At 45.6% G+C, this 20,501-nt stretch overlaps 1 protein-coding gene across 1 annotated transcript; it reads right to left on the reverse strand.

Moving 5' to 3' along the window:
• Positions 1–333: 333 nt before the first annotated feature.
• LOC125427715 (zinc finger protein RFP-like) lies at positions 334–20,277 on the reverse strand. The gene is made up of 7 exons (XM_048487267.1): positions 19,824–20,277; positions 16,559–16,654; positions 11,225–11,455; positions 10,671–10,693; positions 8,303–8,418; positions 2,324–2,470; positions 334–1,983 (listed from the first exon to the last, which is right to left on the reverse strand). The coding sequence occupies exons 1-7, from the start codon at positions 20,238–20,240 to the stop codon at positions 1,466–1,468; spliced, it is 1,548 nt and encodes a 515-aa protein (XP_048343224.1). The 5' UTR covers positions 20,241–20,277; the 3' UTR covers positions 334–1,465.
• Between the last annotated feature and the right edge of the window lie 224 nt (positions 20,278–20,501).

Below are 20,501 nucleotides of genomic sequence, written 5' to 3' on the forward strand. Positions count from 1 at the left end.
AGAGCTGCTGCTCCAGATCCTGGGTGCTCAGTACCACCCGCGCAGTACCCGGCGTATAAGACGACCCCAGACTTTACAGATGATTTCCCAAGGTTCAAAAGTAGTCTTATACACCAGTATATACGGTACTATAATCTAAAATCAGTATCCAAAGAGGATGTCCGTGAGGCTGGGGAGATGGAAGAACAATGTGTCCTCATCTAATAGGAGAAGGATGACCAAGTAGGCCTGTCTTGCCAGGAAGGAGTTGCTGCCTGAATTCGGAGGAGCAGAAGAATATTACCCCCACCTATGGGGAAAAGTCTTTTTAAAAAAGACACATGGAAACTGTTCTTTGCTTCAAAAGAGTTCATTAACCATTAACAGTGCATTAATTACTAACCACAGGGCTGTGTTGAAATGGGAGCGTTCTCTCTTCAGTCAGAGGGCTGATAACTTAGACAGGTAGATTACTGAAGAGAAGTCCGGAGCTTGGTGTGGGAGCGCTTCTCTGCCAGTACATATGGTGACCGCCATGATCACAGATGGTTTTAAAAAGGGAACTAGACAGATTCATGGAGGATAGGTCCATCAGTGACTATCAGCCATGGTCGCTGGAAGGAACCTCCATAACGAGAGCTAGTAAACCTCTGAATATCCTGATCTGGATGGCCCAGGCTAACCTGATCTCGTCGGATCTCACTAAGCAAGGTTGGCCCTAGTTGGTATTTGGGCGGGAGACCAGGGTCGATTCCCCACTCACCATTAGATGTGTGCTCATCGCTCCAAATGGGGAGCATGAATCCGTGCTCAAAAGCTCCTGATTCATATGAAACAGGTTTGAATCTACTTTCAATTTTGAAGTGGGGAATCGACCCAAGAAGAAATACTGCAGACACCATGCAGAGGAAGGCAATGGCAAACTATCTTTATCAGTCTCTTGCCTTGAAAACTCTGCTGGGTTGCCATAAGTCGGCTTCAAATTGACGGTACTTTATGCACACTCATATCCTCTGAATACTGGGGGAAAGGGCAATATCTGGGTCTTTGCCCTCTAGGCCATTGAGTTGGCCACTCTTTGAATCCAATGCTGAAACAGATGTGCCAGAGGTGTGCTGCAGTATGGTACCTTTCAGGTTCTTAGAAACAACTAGAATATTTTAAGCTCAGTATGTAGTGATATTACAGTGTGGTGTAGCGGGACTAGATTTGGGAGACTAGATTTGTTTCCACACTCTTACACATGAAGCCTGCTGGGTAATCTTGGGCTAGTCAGTTACCTCTGAACTCTTTTCAGCCCCACCTTTCTCACAAGGTGTTTGTCGTGGGGAAGGGAAAGGAGTTTGTAAGCCGCCTTGAGTCCCCTTACAGAAGAAAAAGATGGGAGTATAAATCCAAACTATTTTTATTCTGAAATTTGTCTGGACAAAATGACAACTCATCTTGGTTTCATTATTTGGCCCGTTTGTAAAAGATATGTGCCACTTTAGGGGCAAAGTCTAAGCTGTGATCTCCGCCCCACCCACAGCCAGGGATAGATTCTTTCTCCTTCAAAAGAAACTGATGGGAATGTAAAGATCCAAGTATCCTTCTTTGCATCAAAAAATGCTATCTGACCTGCTTCATAGTCTAGGCAGACCCGTACCTTTTGGTGCATCTTGCTCAGGGGCAGTGATGTGGGAGGGGAGGTCAGAGCTCGGTAATGATCGTTCCCTAAATGCTCTAAAGCCCAAATTCCCTCTTCAGGCCGGAAGTTGAACTTTCTCCTCCTCTTCACAGATTCTCTGGCCATGCCCACGGCCCAACACCCCCCTTCGACCACCTGTACCTCCCAACAGTGCTTCCCAGAGTGAAACCCTTCACGGCCTAAGATGCAGGGGTACACGTCAAATCGGTCCCGAGACTTGGCACGTTTCTGGCGTCTATCTCCCAACTTCACACTTTTCCCATTGTCGGACAGGATGAGGTAAGGGCCTGCTGTGTCCAAATCCAGGGTCACGTCTTCTGCAAAGAAACAGATGGAATCACAGGGTTAGAGCCTGTCTCCACCACTAGACTACCACTTGATGCCCGCCCTGAATAAGCAGTTGGCATCTTGGAGCTACTGTAAATTGGAGACTGGGGCAAAACCATGCCCAATGCTTTAGAAAGGATCAGGCAAAACATGCATTAAGCCACACTGTTAGCAACACTTCCACCCATTTGGATGGAACTTGTTTATTAAAGCATCTGTCATCCAGCCCATTACACCTTTCTGACACCTGTTCATTACAGCCACTGTTCCTTCCCTTATGAGTAAGAAGTTAATCCTTCCTTTAACAAATTAATTCAGAGCCTCACATACCTACTGGAGATGCAGGATTCAGTGTGGAAACACAGCTCGGGAGAGTCTTATCCTCCTCCTGCAAGAATAAACACTTCTGAACTGTCTGCACGCCTGTTGTCAAAGACACATCCTCTCCTTTTTCCTGCAGTTCGAATGTCACAGAATCTAATGAAGAGCAAAGGAGGAAGATTTCTGACTTCATGCTGCATTGTTTGAGATTTCATCTACCATGCTATCATCAAACAAAAACAGTGGAGGAGAAAAACAGTCAGGAAGGAAGAGGAGAGAGTCCTGATTTATCTTTTTGAGGGCTAGGACACGACATGCTAAAATCACTCTTCAGAAATGTTCAAGGGGAGGGGAAACACACTCAACAGATAAGCAAATTGAGAGAGGGACAAGCTGTGAAGCTAGAATTCAGCAGGCTTAAAATGGGAGTGCCACAATCAGCCTCAACTGTGTCTCCAAAATCAAGATGCTGTTACACATTTGCAAAGCAGAGCTGAGAGGAGTGGTTTCCAGAAGACAAATGGAGGGCATAATCCTTCCCATCCCTTGCTTGTTGGTGTTTCCAGAACAATGAATCCACCACAAACGTGGGTTCAGTACTTGGGTTGAGGGGAAAAGACCAAAGGATCAATAGGGAACAGGGGAAAGTTGTGGGACAGACACCCTCCAGTTTCTCTCCGGGAAGCTGTGCCTTCGTGCTTCTGCTTTGCAGAGAAATTCCTTAGGCCAGGCTGGAGTGGAAGTAAGGGAGAACAGGCCATTCTGTAAAGTCCATTCTGTAGACTCCACAGTGACCACTTTCCCAGATTTCTTTCACATCCTGCTATGAGAATAATGCACACACATCATATCTGCCATTTACTATTCCCAAATATGAAAAGTTAGCATACTGGATAACATATTTCCTGTATCTTTTTAAATATAATCTCTAAGGCAGGGTTCAGTAACTCTGTGGCTTTCCTAGATACCATGGACTTCACTTTATCAGCTCCCCTGCCAGCATGGCCAATTGGCCATGCTGGCAGGGGCTGATGGGATTTGTAGTCCGTGAACATCTGGAGAGCTGCAGGTTGCAGACCCCTGCTCTAAGGGAAGGAGCTCTCTGGTGTGGACCAATTTTCTCTCGCCTACTAATTTTGCCAATCTAAGGGCAGGTTTGATATAAGCAACTTTACTCTTGCCAACAAAATAGATTTCTGTTACTCAGATGAATCAAGCTTCTATCTTGGCCCCGACATCTGGGCCGCCTGTCACCAACTGGGACTCACCATGCCTCCCTTTCTGAGGGGGGAGGGATTTTTATTATTGGAATGTTGGACGCCATTTTAACCCACTGAGTTTTTATATAATTAGAACCACAGCTATGTAAATTTTTATCGCTGCTCTTAATTGTCTACTTGTTTTTATATTGTATCCTTATATATTGTACACCGCCCAGAGCCCTTCGGGGATGGGGGGTATAAAAGTCCAATAAAATAAATAAATAAATAAATATCCTTCAGACGTCCCACTTCTTATATAAGCTAACAAGCATTTCCAGTGTCTCTCCCAGCCTATGGATTCCAGATATAAACACAGTCTTCTCAGCTACTGGGACTGGTAGAGCACAGAAATGTACCCGAGAGATGCAGGTGCCAGTCAGAGAAGTGCAGTGAATAAGCCACTAGAAACAATATTGGGAAAAATTAAGATCAGACATGGGAGGTTGTTATTCAAGAGTTTAGAAGGCTAATGGCTCAATGCGGGGTAGGGAGAGAGGGAGTTGTGGAGATGGCAGGGCCCTACACTGGTAGATTTGCTCTCCCCGGGGCACTTACCCCGGTAGATGGGCAAATCCATTGGCAGGTGGTCACTGCTGTCCTCCACTACTCCACTGGCATAGTGGGGGTGTTCCAGAGGCATGGCCAGGGATAGAGACGACAATAGTTGGCTTCCATCCTGGCTTTGCCTCCCGTGACACTGAGGCTTGGACTTACACCATTGAAGGCTATGGTGGCAGGAAGGAGTTCTTGTTATTTGCCTCCCCATGGTGCCCTCTGAGGGCAGCTGGGCAGCACTGCCAACCCTGGCTGCCTCAAAAATGTAGCCTTCATCTTCTATTAGCTCCCATTGAAAACAATGGAGGATGGAGGGCTCCCTTTGGGAGTCCATAGCCTTGGACCCCCTGGACCAAACTTCACAAAACCTGGGTGGTATCAATAAGAGACTCTCCTGATAATACATCCCAGGTTTGGTGAAGTTTGGTTTAGGGGGTCCAAAGTTATGGACCCTCAAAGGTGTAGCCCCCGTCTTCCATTAGCTCCCATTGGAAACAATGGAGGATGGGGCACTCCCTTTGGGAGTCCATAACTTTGGACCCCCTGAACCAAACCTCACCAAACCTGGGTAGCATTATCAGGAGTGTCCCCCAAACAATCCCTGAAAGTTTGGTGCTGCTAGTCCAAACAATGCGCCCCCTGCAGGCCAAAAACCAAAAAAGCACTAAAATGTCTTAGAAACCCACAAACGGGTGGGCGGAGCTTCGGACATGAATGGGGGGGTTCAAACCTGAGAAACCCCCCCCTTACCTACGTCCATGTGAGGTACTACTGGTTTCAAATCTAGTTGTTTGATAGGAATGTGAATTAAAGATTGGAAGAGACATCAGATCGTTGGGTTAAGTTTCCCTATTTGACTAGCGGAAGTTTACAATTATGTCAGCAAGCTTTCAGTGGGTATAGCATGAAACTTAAGTTGTTGAAAGGGGACTGTGTTAATATGTTATAAACCTGCCCGAGAGGAGTTTTTTTTTCTGAGGTGCGTATAGTTTAAACTTCAACAATCCTAGCTCATTGTTAACATTTACCTATTTCTACCAATTCTTGGAATAGGTTTAGATATTTAGACACATACAATAATTACTTTTATTTTTTTCTTCAAGTTATTTGTGTGTATGTGTGTTTTCCTGAAATAAACCTTGTTCTTGCTCACTTCTGCAAAAATCTGTCCATCCCACACAAGGCTCAGTTATTCTCTAAAGGAGCCCAATCCATGCTTGCATGGATTATACTCAAATTGCATCCAACTTGGAAAAATCCTCTTAATCTCCCAACTGGCAACTCTGGGCAGAGGGCAGAAACAGTTTCCTGAGGGCAAAGAAACATTCCGCGGTGATGGTGGCTGCCTCCTAAAACCCAATGCCACCACCAAACACTGTGTTTCACCCCAAAACATTTTAAGATTAGAAGTCTTAGAAGTCTGCAGTGGCTTTCACACTGGTCATTCTCCGAAACTGTCACTCAGGACGTTGCTCCAGGCTCTACACAGTTGGGAAGCAAAATTGCCCTCCCCGACCCCATGGTGTTTCTGTGGCTTTTCTATGATCTTTCTCAAACCACGTTTGCTCTTAAGTTCTGGAAAAGATCACAGCAAAGCTTGGATGGCTGCTTTGTGGACAAGAAGTCAGCAATTTTTCTGGTTCAACCCACATGGCAGACATTACCTTTCCCTGCCATTGAAGGGGGCTGTTTTTTTTAATTGGCCGCTGAATGTTTTTGGGGGCTGCTAAATCTCATCAGGGAGAGAGCGAGGCAGAAAGAGACACAGACAGACAGAGGTGTGTGTGTGTGTGTGTGTGTGTGTGTGTGTGTGTGTGTGTGTTGTGTGTGTGTGTGGCTGACCAGCCGTCCCACTTTTGGCGGGACAGTCCCGCCTTCGCACAATTTGTCCTGTCCCTTCCATTGTCCCAATTTTTGGGAGACTGCCGCACTGCCTTCTGGGGCGCAAGGCAGTGCGGCAGCCTCCCGTGCGCGCAGCCGCAGGAGCACGGCCTTCTGGGGCGCTGCAGTTTCCCGCCCTGTGACAGTGCCCTGGGGCGCTGCAGTTTCCCGCCCATACCCTACACACACATATACATTATCTGTCTATCTGTCTATCTATCTGTGTGTGTGTGTGTGTGTGTGTGTCTGTATAAGGAATCCATACCCCACACACACCTATCTATCTATCTATCTATCTATCTATCTATCTACACACATACACACACACACACACAGAGGGTTTTTTGAGTTCCCACTGCTCACTTTTTTAATAAATCTCAATTCATCATGAAAATACAAGTAAAAAAAACAAAGACAAGCAGATTATTTTCTGAATAGTGATGACTGCTGAACAGATATTCACTCAGATCTTGCCCAGGCAGAAAGATTTTCATGAGGAACACAGCACTATATTAAGAGTTATGTTGAAACCAGTTTTAGTTCCACTTCCTGCTGATTGCAAAAGAGTGATTCTTTAGCAGCCCAAAACAGCCCTCATGTGAATGTTTCCTGCAAGGAAAGCTTTTCCTTGAAGTTTCCACTCTTTCCCTGTGGCCTTCTTTTTTTGGTTTGTTTTTGGCCTCAAGAAATGAGTTTTGATTTAGGGCACCCCCTATAGCTTTTTTTCCGCCAGAAAGACATACCATAGAGGTGGTTTTCTCTGGCTTCTGTTCTGTGGCCTCCCATCTCAGCAGTAACAAGAGTCAACAACCCTGCTTAGCTTCCAAGATCTAAAATTACAAAATGGATAAATCTTCCTCTTTTTATCCGGTGTTGACAAAAACAGAGACACTCTAAAGACACTGGTGACAGAAAAGAAGCGGGCTGCTAGGATTAAAGTACAGAACGAACAGGACAGGAAGAAGAGTCTTAGAAGCAAACTACATGACACATTTCTTCACTCATGTACACTAGCAGTGCTGAAGGGGGAAGGGATCCCCCCCCCCCCCCCCCCCCGCAGTTTCCTCACATGTAATTGTACCACTACTCTGCATTGGTCAGACCTCACCTATGTACTGTGTTCAGTTCTGCGCACCGCAATTTAAGAAAGATATTGACAAGCTGGGACATGTCCAGAGGAGGGCAACCAAAAAGGTCTGGAATACCCTACAAAGACAGGCTTAGGGAGCTGGGGATGTTTAGTTCGGAGAAGTGAAGGTTAAGGGGGCACCTGATAGCTGCGTTTTAAATATTGGAAGGAATGCCATGTTGAAGAAGGAGCAAGCTTGTTTTTTGCCGCCCCAGACGCCATGGCTAGGACATGGAGCAATGGATTCCGGGCTAAGGAAAAGAGATTCCACCTTTAAGCATTAGGAAGAACTTTCTGATGGTCAGGGTTGCCCCACAGTAGAATTCACTGGCCTCAGATAGCGGTGGAGCCCCCTTCTTTGGGAGGCCTTTAAACAGCAGCTGGATGAACATATGTTGTGAGAGTGCTTTTGTTGTGCGTTCATGCATGGCAAAGGGTTGGGGCTCGGATGGCCCTTAAATCTCTTCCAACTCTTTGACCCGTGACCACATGAGAGGAATTATTTTGGTGATTTTGTTGGGTTCCACATGCACAAAATCTCTGAAATGACATCCCTCTCAAAACAGTTTTTGCCCTATTGCGGGAACCCCTCCTTCCCCTCCCACATGGTACCATTCCTTGAGTCCCGCCTCAGCTCTTCTTTTACTTTATTCTATGTTAGAAGCCATTTAATAAGTGTCCACTGACCTCTTCCCCGGATAGCCAGACTCCAGGTTATTGAAATCCGCTTTTATTGCATCTGTATAAAACAAACAGGCACATTCGTGAGGGTTTGGTTGGATCTAAAGTTCCTGCATTAAGCGCAGCAGCCTATATTACCCACTCGGCGTTTCCCCTTCCTAACGTATTGTGTACTCCGTCCAGCTGTAGGGAGGGAAAACCATTACTACAAGTCTCTAAACAAGCCAAGCTCCGTCACAAGCAAAGGTTCTTTGGTGCCACCATCTCCCAGACTCCACTGGGTGAGCATGGCAAGATCTGAGGCGGATCGAGCTCGACACTGTTCCCCACAGCTGCTGTGTAACTACAGGGAACACACGCAAGCTTATACACAAGTGAAAAAACATATTGTGTGGTTTGCCTCTTAGCTGCAGTTCTGGGAGAGAGAGAGGAATGTCAAAGGTAAGGCGGAATTAAGACTGGATGTACATTTTCCTTTACCTTTGAATTTCTTCAGAATGTTTTCTAAGGAAACATTTTTCTTGTCAAATGTACTGAGTTTTTCTTTTAGGTCTTGCGAAATCTCCACAGGCAGATGGAGCTCTTCCTTATTAGATCTAGCAAGGAGAAAACCTAAAGTGAAATTGGTTCTTGTTTGAATTCTGTGAATAGACTATTACGGCCTAGAAGCAACCACAGCACCAGAAGCAGTTTTCTGCAAGCTTCCTTTGCTACGGGCTCATCATAAGGTTTCTCTTATGAATAGAGCTTGGTTTTCCTGCCTCTTCTCTCTAAGCCCAATTCACATGAATGCTTCAGTTTGTCTAATTTGTTCCACCCTCCATTTTGCAAACTAAAGTCAGGTATAGTGTAACATCAATCAAGATAAGAATGCCCATCACTTTGAACATATCGCTCCCCTTTTCTGCTCTTTATTTCGGATTTTCTTCCTTCTCAAATTCTGTTCAAACTTCTTCCATTAACTAGAAAATTTATCTATTTCATGGCTCCCATTGATCGATCTGCTTTTCTCTCTATCTATATTATCTTCGTTCCCCTGATGTCATTGGCCTCTGCAATCCCCCAACGTCTGCCTGGTCTTCCTTGCTGCTCCCCCGACTATCTATTCATCTGGTTTTTTTAATTAATGTATTTATACATTTCATTAAAAAACTTGCCTCTTCACACAGATACTTTCCTTATGACTTTTGTCCTCTCTTTTTAGGGGGCAAGATGCATAAGAGTATCAGTCAATTTACAGCATTAGAAAGTCTAGTTTTAGACTGGTACAGAATCATTAATGGACCTCATATACTGTTGTAGGTTAACTAGCGGGCCCGGCCATGCTTTGCTGTGGCTGAGTCGGGTGAAGTGGAAAAGGAAGAAAAAGGGGAAGCAAAAGGTTCGAACATGTGTCATTGCACAATGCTTGCAAGGGAGGGGAGAGGCAAGGGGCCCCTCTCTCCCCTCCCTCTCTCCCACTCCCTTGCATGGCAACCCTGCAGGTCCCTCCCTAACGTTCCCCTTTCTCTGCTAGGGTGGGTGGGCCATGTCCAGGTGGGCTGATCCTGTCCCTTTCACTCCCTTCCCTTGCAGGTGAATTATCTAGTGTAAAACACGCTGGGAGGCATGAGCTACGTTGTGTTCAAATTTCACAGCGTTTGGTCCAGCAAACCCCTGGACCCTCCCTCACTTTCCCCTTCCCCCGCTAGGGTGGGTGGGCCATGTGCAGATAGCCCGCCCCATCCCTTTCATTCCATAAGGCAGTGGTTTTCAAGGAAGGCATGGTTAGTTCCCTTGTATCAGAGGGTGTTGCTTTGACGGCCAGCAGATGGCGCTGTTGCAGAACAGAACTGTGGTTCCAACTGTCACTGGTGTAGCATGTACACAATAACTGGCACAGTTGTAACATGTACACAACAGGAGGTGTGGAAACAGTATGGAAACCTGGCCACACGTGAATCTGACGTTGTGTGAAAATTTCAAAGCAATCGGTCCAGTAGTTTGGGAGATTACCTGTCAGCAGGAAAACGAACTGATAGATTTTTATATATATAGATATAAAGGTGCCAACTAAATGTTATTTTGTATTCCTCCTTCAGAGTTCTACTTCATTCATAGGTTTGGCTGAACTTTTTGTGTGAGTGAGTGTTCTAGAAGCTAGGGGGCATTAATTTTTTTCTCAGAATATGACTCATACCTTCCTGTCTTCCACATTCAGACCTTTTTAACAGTAAAACTATTCCAGCTGTCAGCTATAAACACTCCATACACTTGACAACAGGTAACATAAGTTTGAGGACCAGGACCCAGACCTTCTTTTTGTTTTATGTAAACACCCAGCATGCAGTGGTATTCTGCCTCTGAATATGGGGGTTCCACTTAGCCAACCCAGCTACTAGCTACAGATGGACTTATTCTCCATGAATTTGCCTGACATGTTTTTCAGCAGTTTTAGTAACTGTCAGTATAACCTGTGGCAGTGAGTTTCACAAGTTAATTATGCACTGCACTATGATTGACCGCCTTTTTGCTCTCTTGTATTTACTGCCCATCAAATTTACTGGGCATTCCAAGTTTGAGTATCAGGAGTTCCACTTTATCTACCTCATATTTCATTCTATAAACCTCTATCATGCCCCCTCTTGGTGGAGTGGAGGAGACGTATAGGCTTACCCAATGGTTAGAGAAATGCAGTTTGCAAATCCCACTTTTATCTTTGCCTCTGCCTTCCTTGGCACTGAAATAGGGCTCTGTGGGTGTGGCTTACAGAGGCCTGCTGCTGAGGAAACGTCCACATCACCTTACTTCATCGTCTTGTACCTGTGAACTAGCCCTCAATCTGCAGGAATTGGAGTCTGCTACTTACCTGCTGAATACATTCTTGACACTCTGGAGGGGCAAGAAAAAGGAAGAAACCAGAGTTCATATTATGAACACAAACGTTTTCTAAACACGCGAGTGTCTTTATCTGCTAATAGCATTACAAGTTAAGATCATGCGTTCAGTTAGTACTGAGAACATAACAGCAGCCATAGTAATGACCTATCCAGCACAGTGATCTGTCAGGCAAACCCTCGCAGCTGTGGCTTGCAGGCAAGCTACCTGACGACTGGAAAATACAGGACCCTTCTGCCTCTTCCATGTTCCTCTACTCTAGGCTTTGAATGGGCCTTAAAAGACTTGGGGATCTAACCCTTCCGCCAGAGGTGGGATCCAACCAGTTCTCACCACTTCTCTAGAAGTGGTTACTAATTTTTTCTGCGTGCCGAGAAGGGGTTACTAAAGCAACCTCACTGCCCAATAGGGACTGTGTGCGGCGGCGCCACTATTTGAATCCCACCACCATCGGAACCTGTTATTAAAATTTCTGGATCCCACCACTGCCTCCCACCCCTCCTCCTCCAAGATCCACGCTCTCACCTGCAGGAATTCACTTGCTGACTGCTGACATGTCTCCTCCATCTCACTGATCAGGTCCCCAAGAATGGAAATTTCCTCTGAGAATCTGATGTTGCTTTCCTTCTGCCCTTTCTGAACCTCCATCTCAATTTCATCCAACTGGTCCAGAAGAAGCTGCTCCATTTCCTCAAAGTACTGATGCAGCAGTTCAAATTGGGAGGTAATTTTCTTCCGTGTTGTGTCTAAATTCTCCTGTGATTAAAAAAATCAAGGCAGGAAGCAGTGTTGACTTGGAAAGGCATTTGTCATGCAAAGTGAGTATTACAGTCCACTTAGGTTTTGTACTTGTTTTACAAACCCAATTTAAACAGAGAATACTTTAAGCATCAAGAATGTGACAACTTAGAGGTAAGAGGGAGGCAGTTACATCTCTAAAGTTTCACCAGTAATTACATGCTTGTTTATACATGAACCAGTGCAGGATTTATTTGAATTTGGAGAAGCTTATAAGAAATTATTTCTAACTTATTGTGCTGAAATACATTGTGTTGGTCTCTAACGTGCTGCTGGACTCTGTTATGTTTTCCTTCTGCAGATTATTCATTTATTCATTTATTCATTCATTCATTCATTTATTCATTCATTCATTCTTTCGACTTTTATACCGCCCCATCCCCGAAGGGCTCTGGGCAGTGTACAGCAAATTATCATATATATAGAATTAAACAACAAAAACCATTAAAAGCAGCAATAAAAATAAGACTAGACATAATATCAGGTTACCATAAGCAGAATGGCGTCCGACAGCTCCATTTTAAAATCCTCTTTCAGGAGGGAGGAACAGTAAATCCCAAGATGGCAAAAGGCACAAATGTAAAGGCCGGTGGGGGGGCACCATCAACGGCTGGTTCCTCCAAAGGCCCGGCGGAACAGTTCCGTCTTACAGGCCCTGCGGAATTCAGTAAGGTCCCGCAGGGCCCGGACAGCTGGTGGGAGGGCGTTCCACCAGGCTGGGGCCAGGGCCGTAAAGGTCCTGGCCCGCGTGGAGGCTAGCCGTATCATCGAGGGGCCAGGGACCACCAGTAAGTTGGCCTCCGCTGAACGGAGAGGCCGTGCAGGGACGTATGGGGTGATGCGGTCCCGAAGATACGAAGGTCCCAGGCCGCGTAAGGCCTTGAAGGTTAACACCAACACCTTGAAGATGATTCGGAACTCTACTGGAAGCCAGTGCAGCCGGCGCAACACAGGCTGGATATGATCCCAGATGGCACTGCCTGTGAGCAGGCGCGCAGCCGCATTTTGGACCAGTTTTAGTTTCCGAATCAAACGCAAGGGAAGGCCCACGTAGAGCTAGTTACAATTAATAGATTAATACCTCTGGCCTCTCCCTGAGAGAGCCTGAAAGAGTCAGCATGGCACAGTTAAAACAGGTGGACTCGAATCTGGAGAACCAGGTTTGATTCTCCACTCGTTCGCATGAGTAGCGAACTTGATTTGTTTCCCCACTCCTACATTCCAGCTGGGTGACCTCAGACTAGTCACAGCTCTTTCAAGAACTCTTTCAGCCCCACCTACCTCATCAGGTGTCTCTTGTGGGGAGAAGAAGGGAAGGAGTTTGTAAGCCCCTTTAAGACTCCTTACCGGAGAGAAAGGCAGGGGTATAAACCCAAACTCTTCTTCTTCTTGCTCACTTACTTTGAGACATACTAGAAAAATTTCAGGACAGTCTCTGGGCCCAGTCATTGTCAGCCTGCATTGCAAGAGGCCTGAACTAGGTTCCAGCCATTATGGAAGGAGCCATTTCATGGAATGAATCCAGGGTTGGAGCAGTGCACCACAAGGCTTGGAGTACTGTGTTCCGTTCTGGTCGCCACATCTCAAAAAGGATATTAAGGAGATAGAAAAAGTGCAGAGAAGGGCAACGAGGATGATTGAGGGACTGGAGCACCTTCCTTATGAGGAGAGGCTGCAGCGTTTGGGACTCTTTAGTTTGGAGAGGAGACGTCTGAGGGGGGATATGATTGAAGTCTATAAAATTATGCATGGGGTAGAAAATGTTGACAGAGAGAAATTTTTCTCTCTTTCTCACAATACTAGAACCAGGGGGCATTCATTGAAAATGCTGGGGGGAAGAATTAGGACTAATCAAAGGAAACACTTCTTCACGCAACGTGTGATTGGTGTTTGGAATATGCTGCCACAGGAGGTGGTGATGGCCACTAACCTGGATAGCTTTAAAAGGGGCTTGGACAGATTTATGGAGGAGAAGTCCATCTATGGCTACCAATCTTGATCCTCCTTGATCTTAGATTGCAAATGCCTTAACAGCCCAGGTACTCGGGAGCAACAGCGGCAGAAGGCCATTGCTTTCACATCCTACATGTGAGCTCCCAAAGGCACCTGGTGGGCCACTGCGAGTAGCAGAGAGCTGGACTAGATGGACTCTGGTCTGATCCAGCTGGCTTGTTCTTATGTTCTTAAGGCTGTGCCTATATTTAAAACTCCTGTCCCCTGGATTATAGCTGGGAACACAACTGCAGCTTTAGCTGGGGTAAACACTGAAATGTGAAGGTGGTGCCTGTGAAGGATGGGATCTAAGAAGAACCAGGAGCTGCACAGGATTTGATTTCCAAAGTTGCCTTTATCTACAGGGGAATCGATCTCCAGTCTGAAGATCAGCTGTCATTACAGAAGTCTTCCAAGCCCAAACTTGAAGATGGTAGCCCTCACTGGAAAAGAAGCCATTGACATTCTGGGCAAATGATGTTTCTTGCCAACAACTTCAAACAAAGGCAGGCCTCTGTCAACCAATTCAATGAGAGCCAAGAGACACGAGAAATCTGTGTTCAGATCCACAGGTGTGCCATTTAACTGCAAAATAGCAATTGTGGTGCAGAAGCAGATCCAGGCTGGGGCCAGAGCTTTGGGAAGAGAGGGTTTCCTGGTTGAAAATGTATTAATTTATTTGGATAGTTATACTTCATTTGTCTCCCCAAGAGGAACCCAAGACTGCTTGCAACATAGATCTCACCCTGTCTATTTCATCCCAACAACATCCTTATAAGGTAGGTAGGTTAAAATAACTCACTGGGCCAAAGCTACTCAGCAAGTTTCCATAGCCAAGTTGGAATTAAAATCTGGTTGTCCCATATCCTGATTTTACACTTTAACTGTTCCTGTGTGCTCTCTCCTCCTGACATGGCTGACCCAACCTTGGGATGGTAACATGAGCAAACTTGCCCTGGGTTTGGTTCAAGCATGCCCAGCAGCACACACAATGAAGCAAAAAAAAGAGAAATTCAAGAAAAGGGTTTCAAAAAAGCAGATCATAGAGTTTAGTGGCAAACTTAACATGCAAGAAAAAGAAACAAACTATCTGACTGACTACTTAATTCTTGCAGCAGAATACTGGTTCTTACAGCTAAAGCACATTGTACCAGAGCTTAACTCTTTAGGCAGAAAGGCTGCGATAAGTGAAAGAAAATGGCTATTTTTTAAAATGGGAACACCAGCCATAACTTCCTGACTTTCTTCAATCAGCCACAAGGCTGTCTCCAAGGAATATTCTAGAAAGGAGCACCCCCTCCCTTCCCAGATTCACAGCTGGTCTGTGTGAGCTAATTAACAGGCCTTGGAGATGACCTTGGGGAGTAAGGGGTGGTGGTGGTAACCAACACCTGCGGAGAAGAGTACAGTGAAATGAGATCAGCTGAAATTTCCCCTAAGACATCTTCTCTCTTGATACCTCCTCAGATGGTTTCTGAGCCAAATTCCAGGGTTATATTGTTTATTTTTATGGTTTGCTCTGTAGACCAAATGTGGTTTGAACGTTGTTAATGGTAAGCAGCAGGTAGGTGAGAAGAGAATACAGTGTCAAAGCATGCCATGATCATACAACCTCAGGACTGAATCTGTAGGGCAGGGGTGTCCAGCTCTGGCCCTCCAGATGTTCATGGATTACAATTCTTATCAGTCCCTGCCAGCCAGGCATCCGGAGGACCAGAGTTGGACACCCTGCTGTAAAACATGAGTACCGTATATACTCGCGTATAAGTCGACCCGCATATAAGTCGAGACACCTAATTTTACCACAAAAAACTGGGAAAACTTATTGACTCGCGTATAAGTCGAGGGTGGGAAATGCAGCAGCTGCTGGTAAATTTCAAAAATAAAAATAGATGCCAATAAAATTACATCAATTGAGGCATCAGTAGGTTAAATGTTTTTGAATATTTATTTCAAAGAAAAACAGTAAACTGGCTCTGTAAGTGGAAAAGAGGGTCAACAAGAACAATATGGTATCAACAATAACTTTAAAAGTACAAAAACCTTAGCTTAACCAGCAACCAAGCTAAAACACAAGAGTTAAAATCCTCCAAAACTGGATTCCTCATCATCATCTGTATGTCCAAATGTAACCCAACTTAGATTTTAAGAGGGATACTATCAGAAATGGAAAATCTACTATTAGCTTCCATTGTAAACAATGGGGGATGGGGCATCCCCTTTGGGGGTCAATAACTTTGGATCCCCTGTCCCAAACTTCACCAAACCTGGCTGGTATCATAAAGAGACTCTCCATAACTTTGGACCCCCTGAACCAAACTTTACCAAACTTGGCTGGTATCATCAGGAGTGTCTTCTGAGGGTACCCTGAAATTTTGGTGCAGCTAGCATAAAAACCGCGCCCCCTGCTGGCCAGCAAAGTAAAAACACACACAAAATTTTAATGACCCGCATATAAGTCGAGGGGAGCTTTTTAAGCATTAAAAATGTGCTGAAAAATTCGACTTATACATGAGTATATACGGTATGCTGGTTTAGAAAGTCTGTGTATCATGCTGTGCTAGCTGTTTTGAACAACCTTTCAAGTCAAGCTGACCTGGGTTCAAGGGGAGTGCAGCTGAGTACATAAGAAAGGGAACAGGCATGTTCCTTATTCCCTTGCCAGTGCATTAGACGGCCCTTAACCTTAAAAAAGGTGGGGGGAATGGCCCCTCAACACAGAAAAGCCCTCAATACTAAAATTATCAACTTGAAAATTCCCTTGCTATGCTTAATAAGGTAATCTGTTTCTAATTACATTCCACTTCTAATTGTTATAAAAGATGAACAGAACACGTTGAATATTGAGAGACAGGAGAAACTGGAAGTCCAGACTTGCTGGATTTCTCTTCTATCTCTCTTTCCTTTGTGTACACAAATAAATTTCAGTACCTTTAAGAAACTCTTATGTGTCTGTTATGGGTCTGACAGGCCAACCCTAGTTCTTAGGGGGTATGGGGCTGCCTCTTTCAGAATTTCCCCCATCATTACTCCCCCCTCAAAAAAAAAAAACCCAATAAAAATGCTCACCAGGTGCTCTTTTATAGTAAGCCCGTCTTGTGGCTGCCTTGATATGGCATTCTCCCTCTCCCTCTTCAGTTCCTGGAGTTCAGACTGGATTAGTTTCTAAAGGAAGAAAAACAACAGGGGACTTGTCCCACCAGAATGTGTGTGTCCTGCACTTGAAAAGGCATGGAGAGGGGAAAAGAATGATCAGGTTCTGTCATGCACTGGGCCCAATCATGATTGGGTCCTTGAGGCATTTTCAAAAGACCAAGGTCAGCTCTTTAAATGATATCTAGTTTGGCCCACAGTCAGCCTGCCAAAGGTCACATTCCACTATGGTTACCGATCTCTCTTGTCCAGAGGGGAAAAATGGCACCCAGGGTAACACTTGCTCCGGCACCCGCCCTGCACCGCACTAATCCAAGTCACTGGGGCCCGCTACTGGCTGCTGCCAACCCCCCTCCATTGGAGGGGAAGCTGTGCCTGCCTCACTTCAGGGGTGCCCGAGCCGGCTTGCCAAGTTGCTGCGACCTGGCATACCTGCCAGAGGAACATGTGCAGGCTCCTGGCTTGATCACGTGGGGGGGGGGGTAATTTTGCGCCCCCCACATGATCTACTGGGTGGTGCCCGGGGTCAATTGACCCTCATGACCCTCTTGTAGATATGCCTCTGATCTCATGTACAGATGTTGTCATTCCAGGACAGCTCCAGGCTTCACCTCGCAGTTGGTAACTGTACATTCTAAATGTTTCTTCTAACATTCATTTTGTGACTGATACACATGTAGAGAAAAAGAATGTCTGTGGTAACTGCTACATAATTTGTAAGTGGGAAAGTGATGGTCCTTGAAATTAAAACTCTAGGAATTAAGAAGAGGCCCTCATATTTTATTTTTAAAAGTCAACAAGCAATATATATTAACTACTGGGTGAAACAGTAGGGTTCCCAAAAGGTCTACAGAAAAATCTCTTGTCCTTGTAATAAAGGTTTAATTGGGCATTATTTACTCTCATGGCATTAAAAAGTTTCATCTGCCCACTTCTACACAATAAGTCTGTGTTGAAGGGATAGGGCATTTTCCTCCAGGCTAGCTCGTGGTCCATGCATGTGTGGGAATATAGTTTCATTTATGGGCAAAGCGTTCACATGCACAGTGCCTCCTAACTGTTTCCTTTCTGTTCTTTGAAGATCGCCAACCAAGCCTTCTTCTGTGGCGATGCTGAACTCCGGGGCTTTGTGTTGATGTGTTTGGGGCTGTGTAGGGATGGGTGGAGGAAGGGGAAAGTGAGGATGGGGTATGAGTCTGAAATTGTGTGCATCGAGGAATGCTGCTGTAAATTTTCGTTGTGTGTGCACAATGACAACAAATGCTTATGCTTATGTATGCTTCTTCTCCCATAAGGAGGAAATGTGGCTCTGTTTTGGGTTCCAGATAGGTAACTATGTTTGTCCACAACAGCGAAATAAAACAGGAGTCCGGTGGCACCTTAAACACTGACAGAATTTAGTACAGCATAAACATTTGTGACTCAAAGCTCACTTCATCTGATGCACAGGAGTGCAAATCCACAAGTCCAAACACATATGCATGAACCTCCAGAAGTTTCCAACATGAATCAAACTCCTGCGTCCCCCATGTATCCAACCCATCCTATGAACCAAACATGGTAGGATTTTTTGGGTCCAGAACAAAGGGCACATTCGCACATTCAGAATAATGTACTTTCACTCCACTTTCAATGAGCTTTGCAGCTGGATTTTATTGTGCAAAATAGCAAAATCCACTTGCAAACAATTGTGAAGTGCATTGAAAGTGCATTATTCTGCATGTGCAAAAGTGCCTTTCGTTTCCAAGAGCACATGGGCCAAATTTAAATTAGCACCATGATGTGTAAGAAGAAGGGGCTTAAGCCTCCTGCCACCTAAGTACTTTCCCAACCTGATACAACCCCAGGGGAGCTACTTGTCCCAATGGGAAAATGTGCCTCATTGCTAAGTGAATGTTTCCCCAACTGGGCAAACAATAGCTTCCAGGGCAGCCATTTTAGGTTAAGAAGAAGCACAGGAGGAAAGTTTCAGCTGTTTTCACACTCCAAACCTCTATTGTTTATAGCATGAGCCTTTCCTGTTGCACTAAATTGTTTCCTGCTGTGTAATTCATCTTGAGGCCCAGCGAGAAAGGCATTTGGTAAATGACAGAAATAAATACAAGTTCCAAGGACAGAATTCCAAAGGCAGATCTGATTGACACGGAACAAGAAACTTGAGTTTCTTGTGAGATTGTCTTGAAGGACTTTACGCTGTTTCCTGCCTTGACTCACACAGGGGGTTTTACTAGATAGACAGTGGCTAGATTGTCACCTTTACTCTATCATACTGGCTCTATCCCTTTGATGTTAGACTGATACTCTCAGGGACTTCCTTCCTTCCGTCTTCTTCTCGGACTCTCTCCATCTTACTTTCACCATGCCTAGAGGGAGGTTGGGTGCTCTGTGCATCCGTCTCCATCCAGCTAGATTAGGATAGATTAATCAACCTATCTACCTACCTTTCTATCCAGAGGGGAGTTCATTAATAAATACTCTTTTTATTAGATTAGAAACTACAACTGACTCCCCAGTTTCTTTTGTGCAAATGTAACCCCTGTGTCAGAATGGGATGACCCAGAAAGGGGTGGAGTCCCCCCCACAAACTCCTTCCAAGTACTGCCCCACAGAACCCACAAGCTGAGGTTACACAAACTCACACGCACATGGGATCCTCACACGCAGGCACACGAGGTAAGGCTTCTGCTGTGCTCTCAGTCAGCCGTGCACTCTGCTCAATGTGAACAGGGATAATCCCCATTACCAGGTGATCATTCCAACATTTTTTATGCACGTTCCATAGCACTCATGGCTTATCTGCTCCTATAGCAGAGTAATAACTGATAACTGTACACTTTAATAGGCATAATTCAATTCCACAGAAACCAAAAGCAGAGTATTATCATTCCACCGGTGTTAGTCGCCTTCAATGAACCCATAAATAAAACAGAAACGATCGCCATTTCAAGCACCCAAACTAGACACGACGCCGGAAAGGGGTGAGACGAGCTGGACGCTTCCTCTTCGCTGCCTCCCCTTTTTGACTCCATGCCCGGGCTGTTATACCAGGAAAGGAACAGAGAAGAGACAGGTGGCTTTCCGTGTGAACCGGGCAGAAGCGTGAAACAACCGTGGCTTCGAGTCTCCGGTCTAATCCCTCCCCACCCCCGCCACCCTTTTGCAGTGGGCAACAATATCTTACTTTGTAATCTTTGGCAGCCTCTTCTATGGGAAGCACTTTGTGGGACTGGTGGATGCGGGATTCCCTGCAGATTACGCAGATGGGGGCCTCATCCTGCTGGCAGAAAAGTTTCAGGGGCTCCTGGTGCCTCGCACAGATTGCATTTCCTACGGGCGTGGCTGCTGCTGCTGCTGCCTCCGATTGCAGACGTTTCACCAACTCCGCTATGTTCCCCAAAACCCTGTTGGGCCTGAAGGTTCCTTCTGGGATCGTTTCCCGGCATTGAGGACATAAGAAGTTCCCCTCCACGTTTGCCCAGCACAGCTTGATGCAGGGGCGGCAGAAATTGTGCCCACAGGAGATGGACACCGGCTCTTTGAAATCCTCTAAGCAAAGCGAACAGGCCACTTCAGACTGGAGCTGCTCCAACGCGGCCATGATTTCCCGCCTGCTCAGAACCGAGCAAGGTTGCTAACCCAGTTAAGAAAGGCATGCTTTCGGTTTCGTTTCCACTGGCGGGCTGGAGAAGGGAGGGAGAAATCACATGTTTATTGCCAATTGTTAGGTCTGGTCTGGGACCAGGGGCGTAATGCCCATTGGGCAAGGTGGGCAGCTGCACAGGGCATCACCTTGTGGGGGGCATCAAAATGCAGGGTTCGTTTTTGGGTATTTTTAGTGGTTTTCCATTTTTGGCCTGCA

Source organism: Sphaerodactylus townsendi, linkage group LG03, assembly GCF_021028975.2.
Source record: "Sphaerodactylus townsendi isolate TG3544 linkage group LG03, MPM_Stown_v2.3, whole genome shotgun sequence".
Classification (NCBI taxonomy): Eukaryota; Metazoa; Chordata; class Lepidosauria; order Squamata; family Sphaerodactylidae; genus Sphaerodactylus; species Sphaerodactylus townsendi.

Bases quoted from the DNA above. Each gene is read 5' to 3' on its own strand.
- LOC125427715 (XM_048487267.1), bottom strand. From the start codon at position 20,240: ATGGCCGCGTTGGAGCAGCTCCAGTCTGAAGTGGCCTGTTCGCTTTGC. The intron at 10,694-11,224 runs GTGAGAGCGTGG...TTGCCCCTCCAG, and splicing joins CAGCAAGTGAATTCCTGCAG to AGTGTCAAGAATGTATTCAG. The intron at 2,471-8,302 runs GTAAAGGAAAAT...GCTCTTCATTAG, and splicing joins CATTCTGAAGAAATTCAAAG to ATTCTGTGACATTCGAACTG.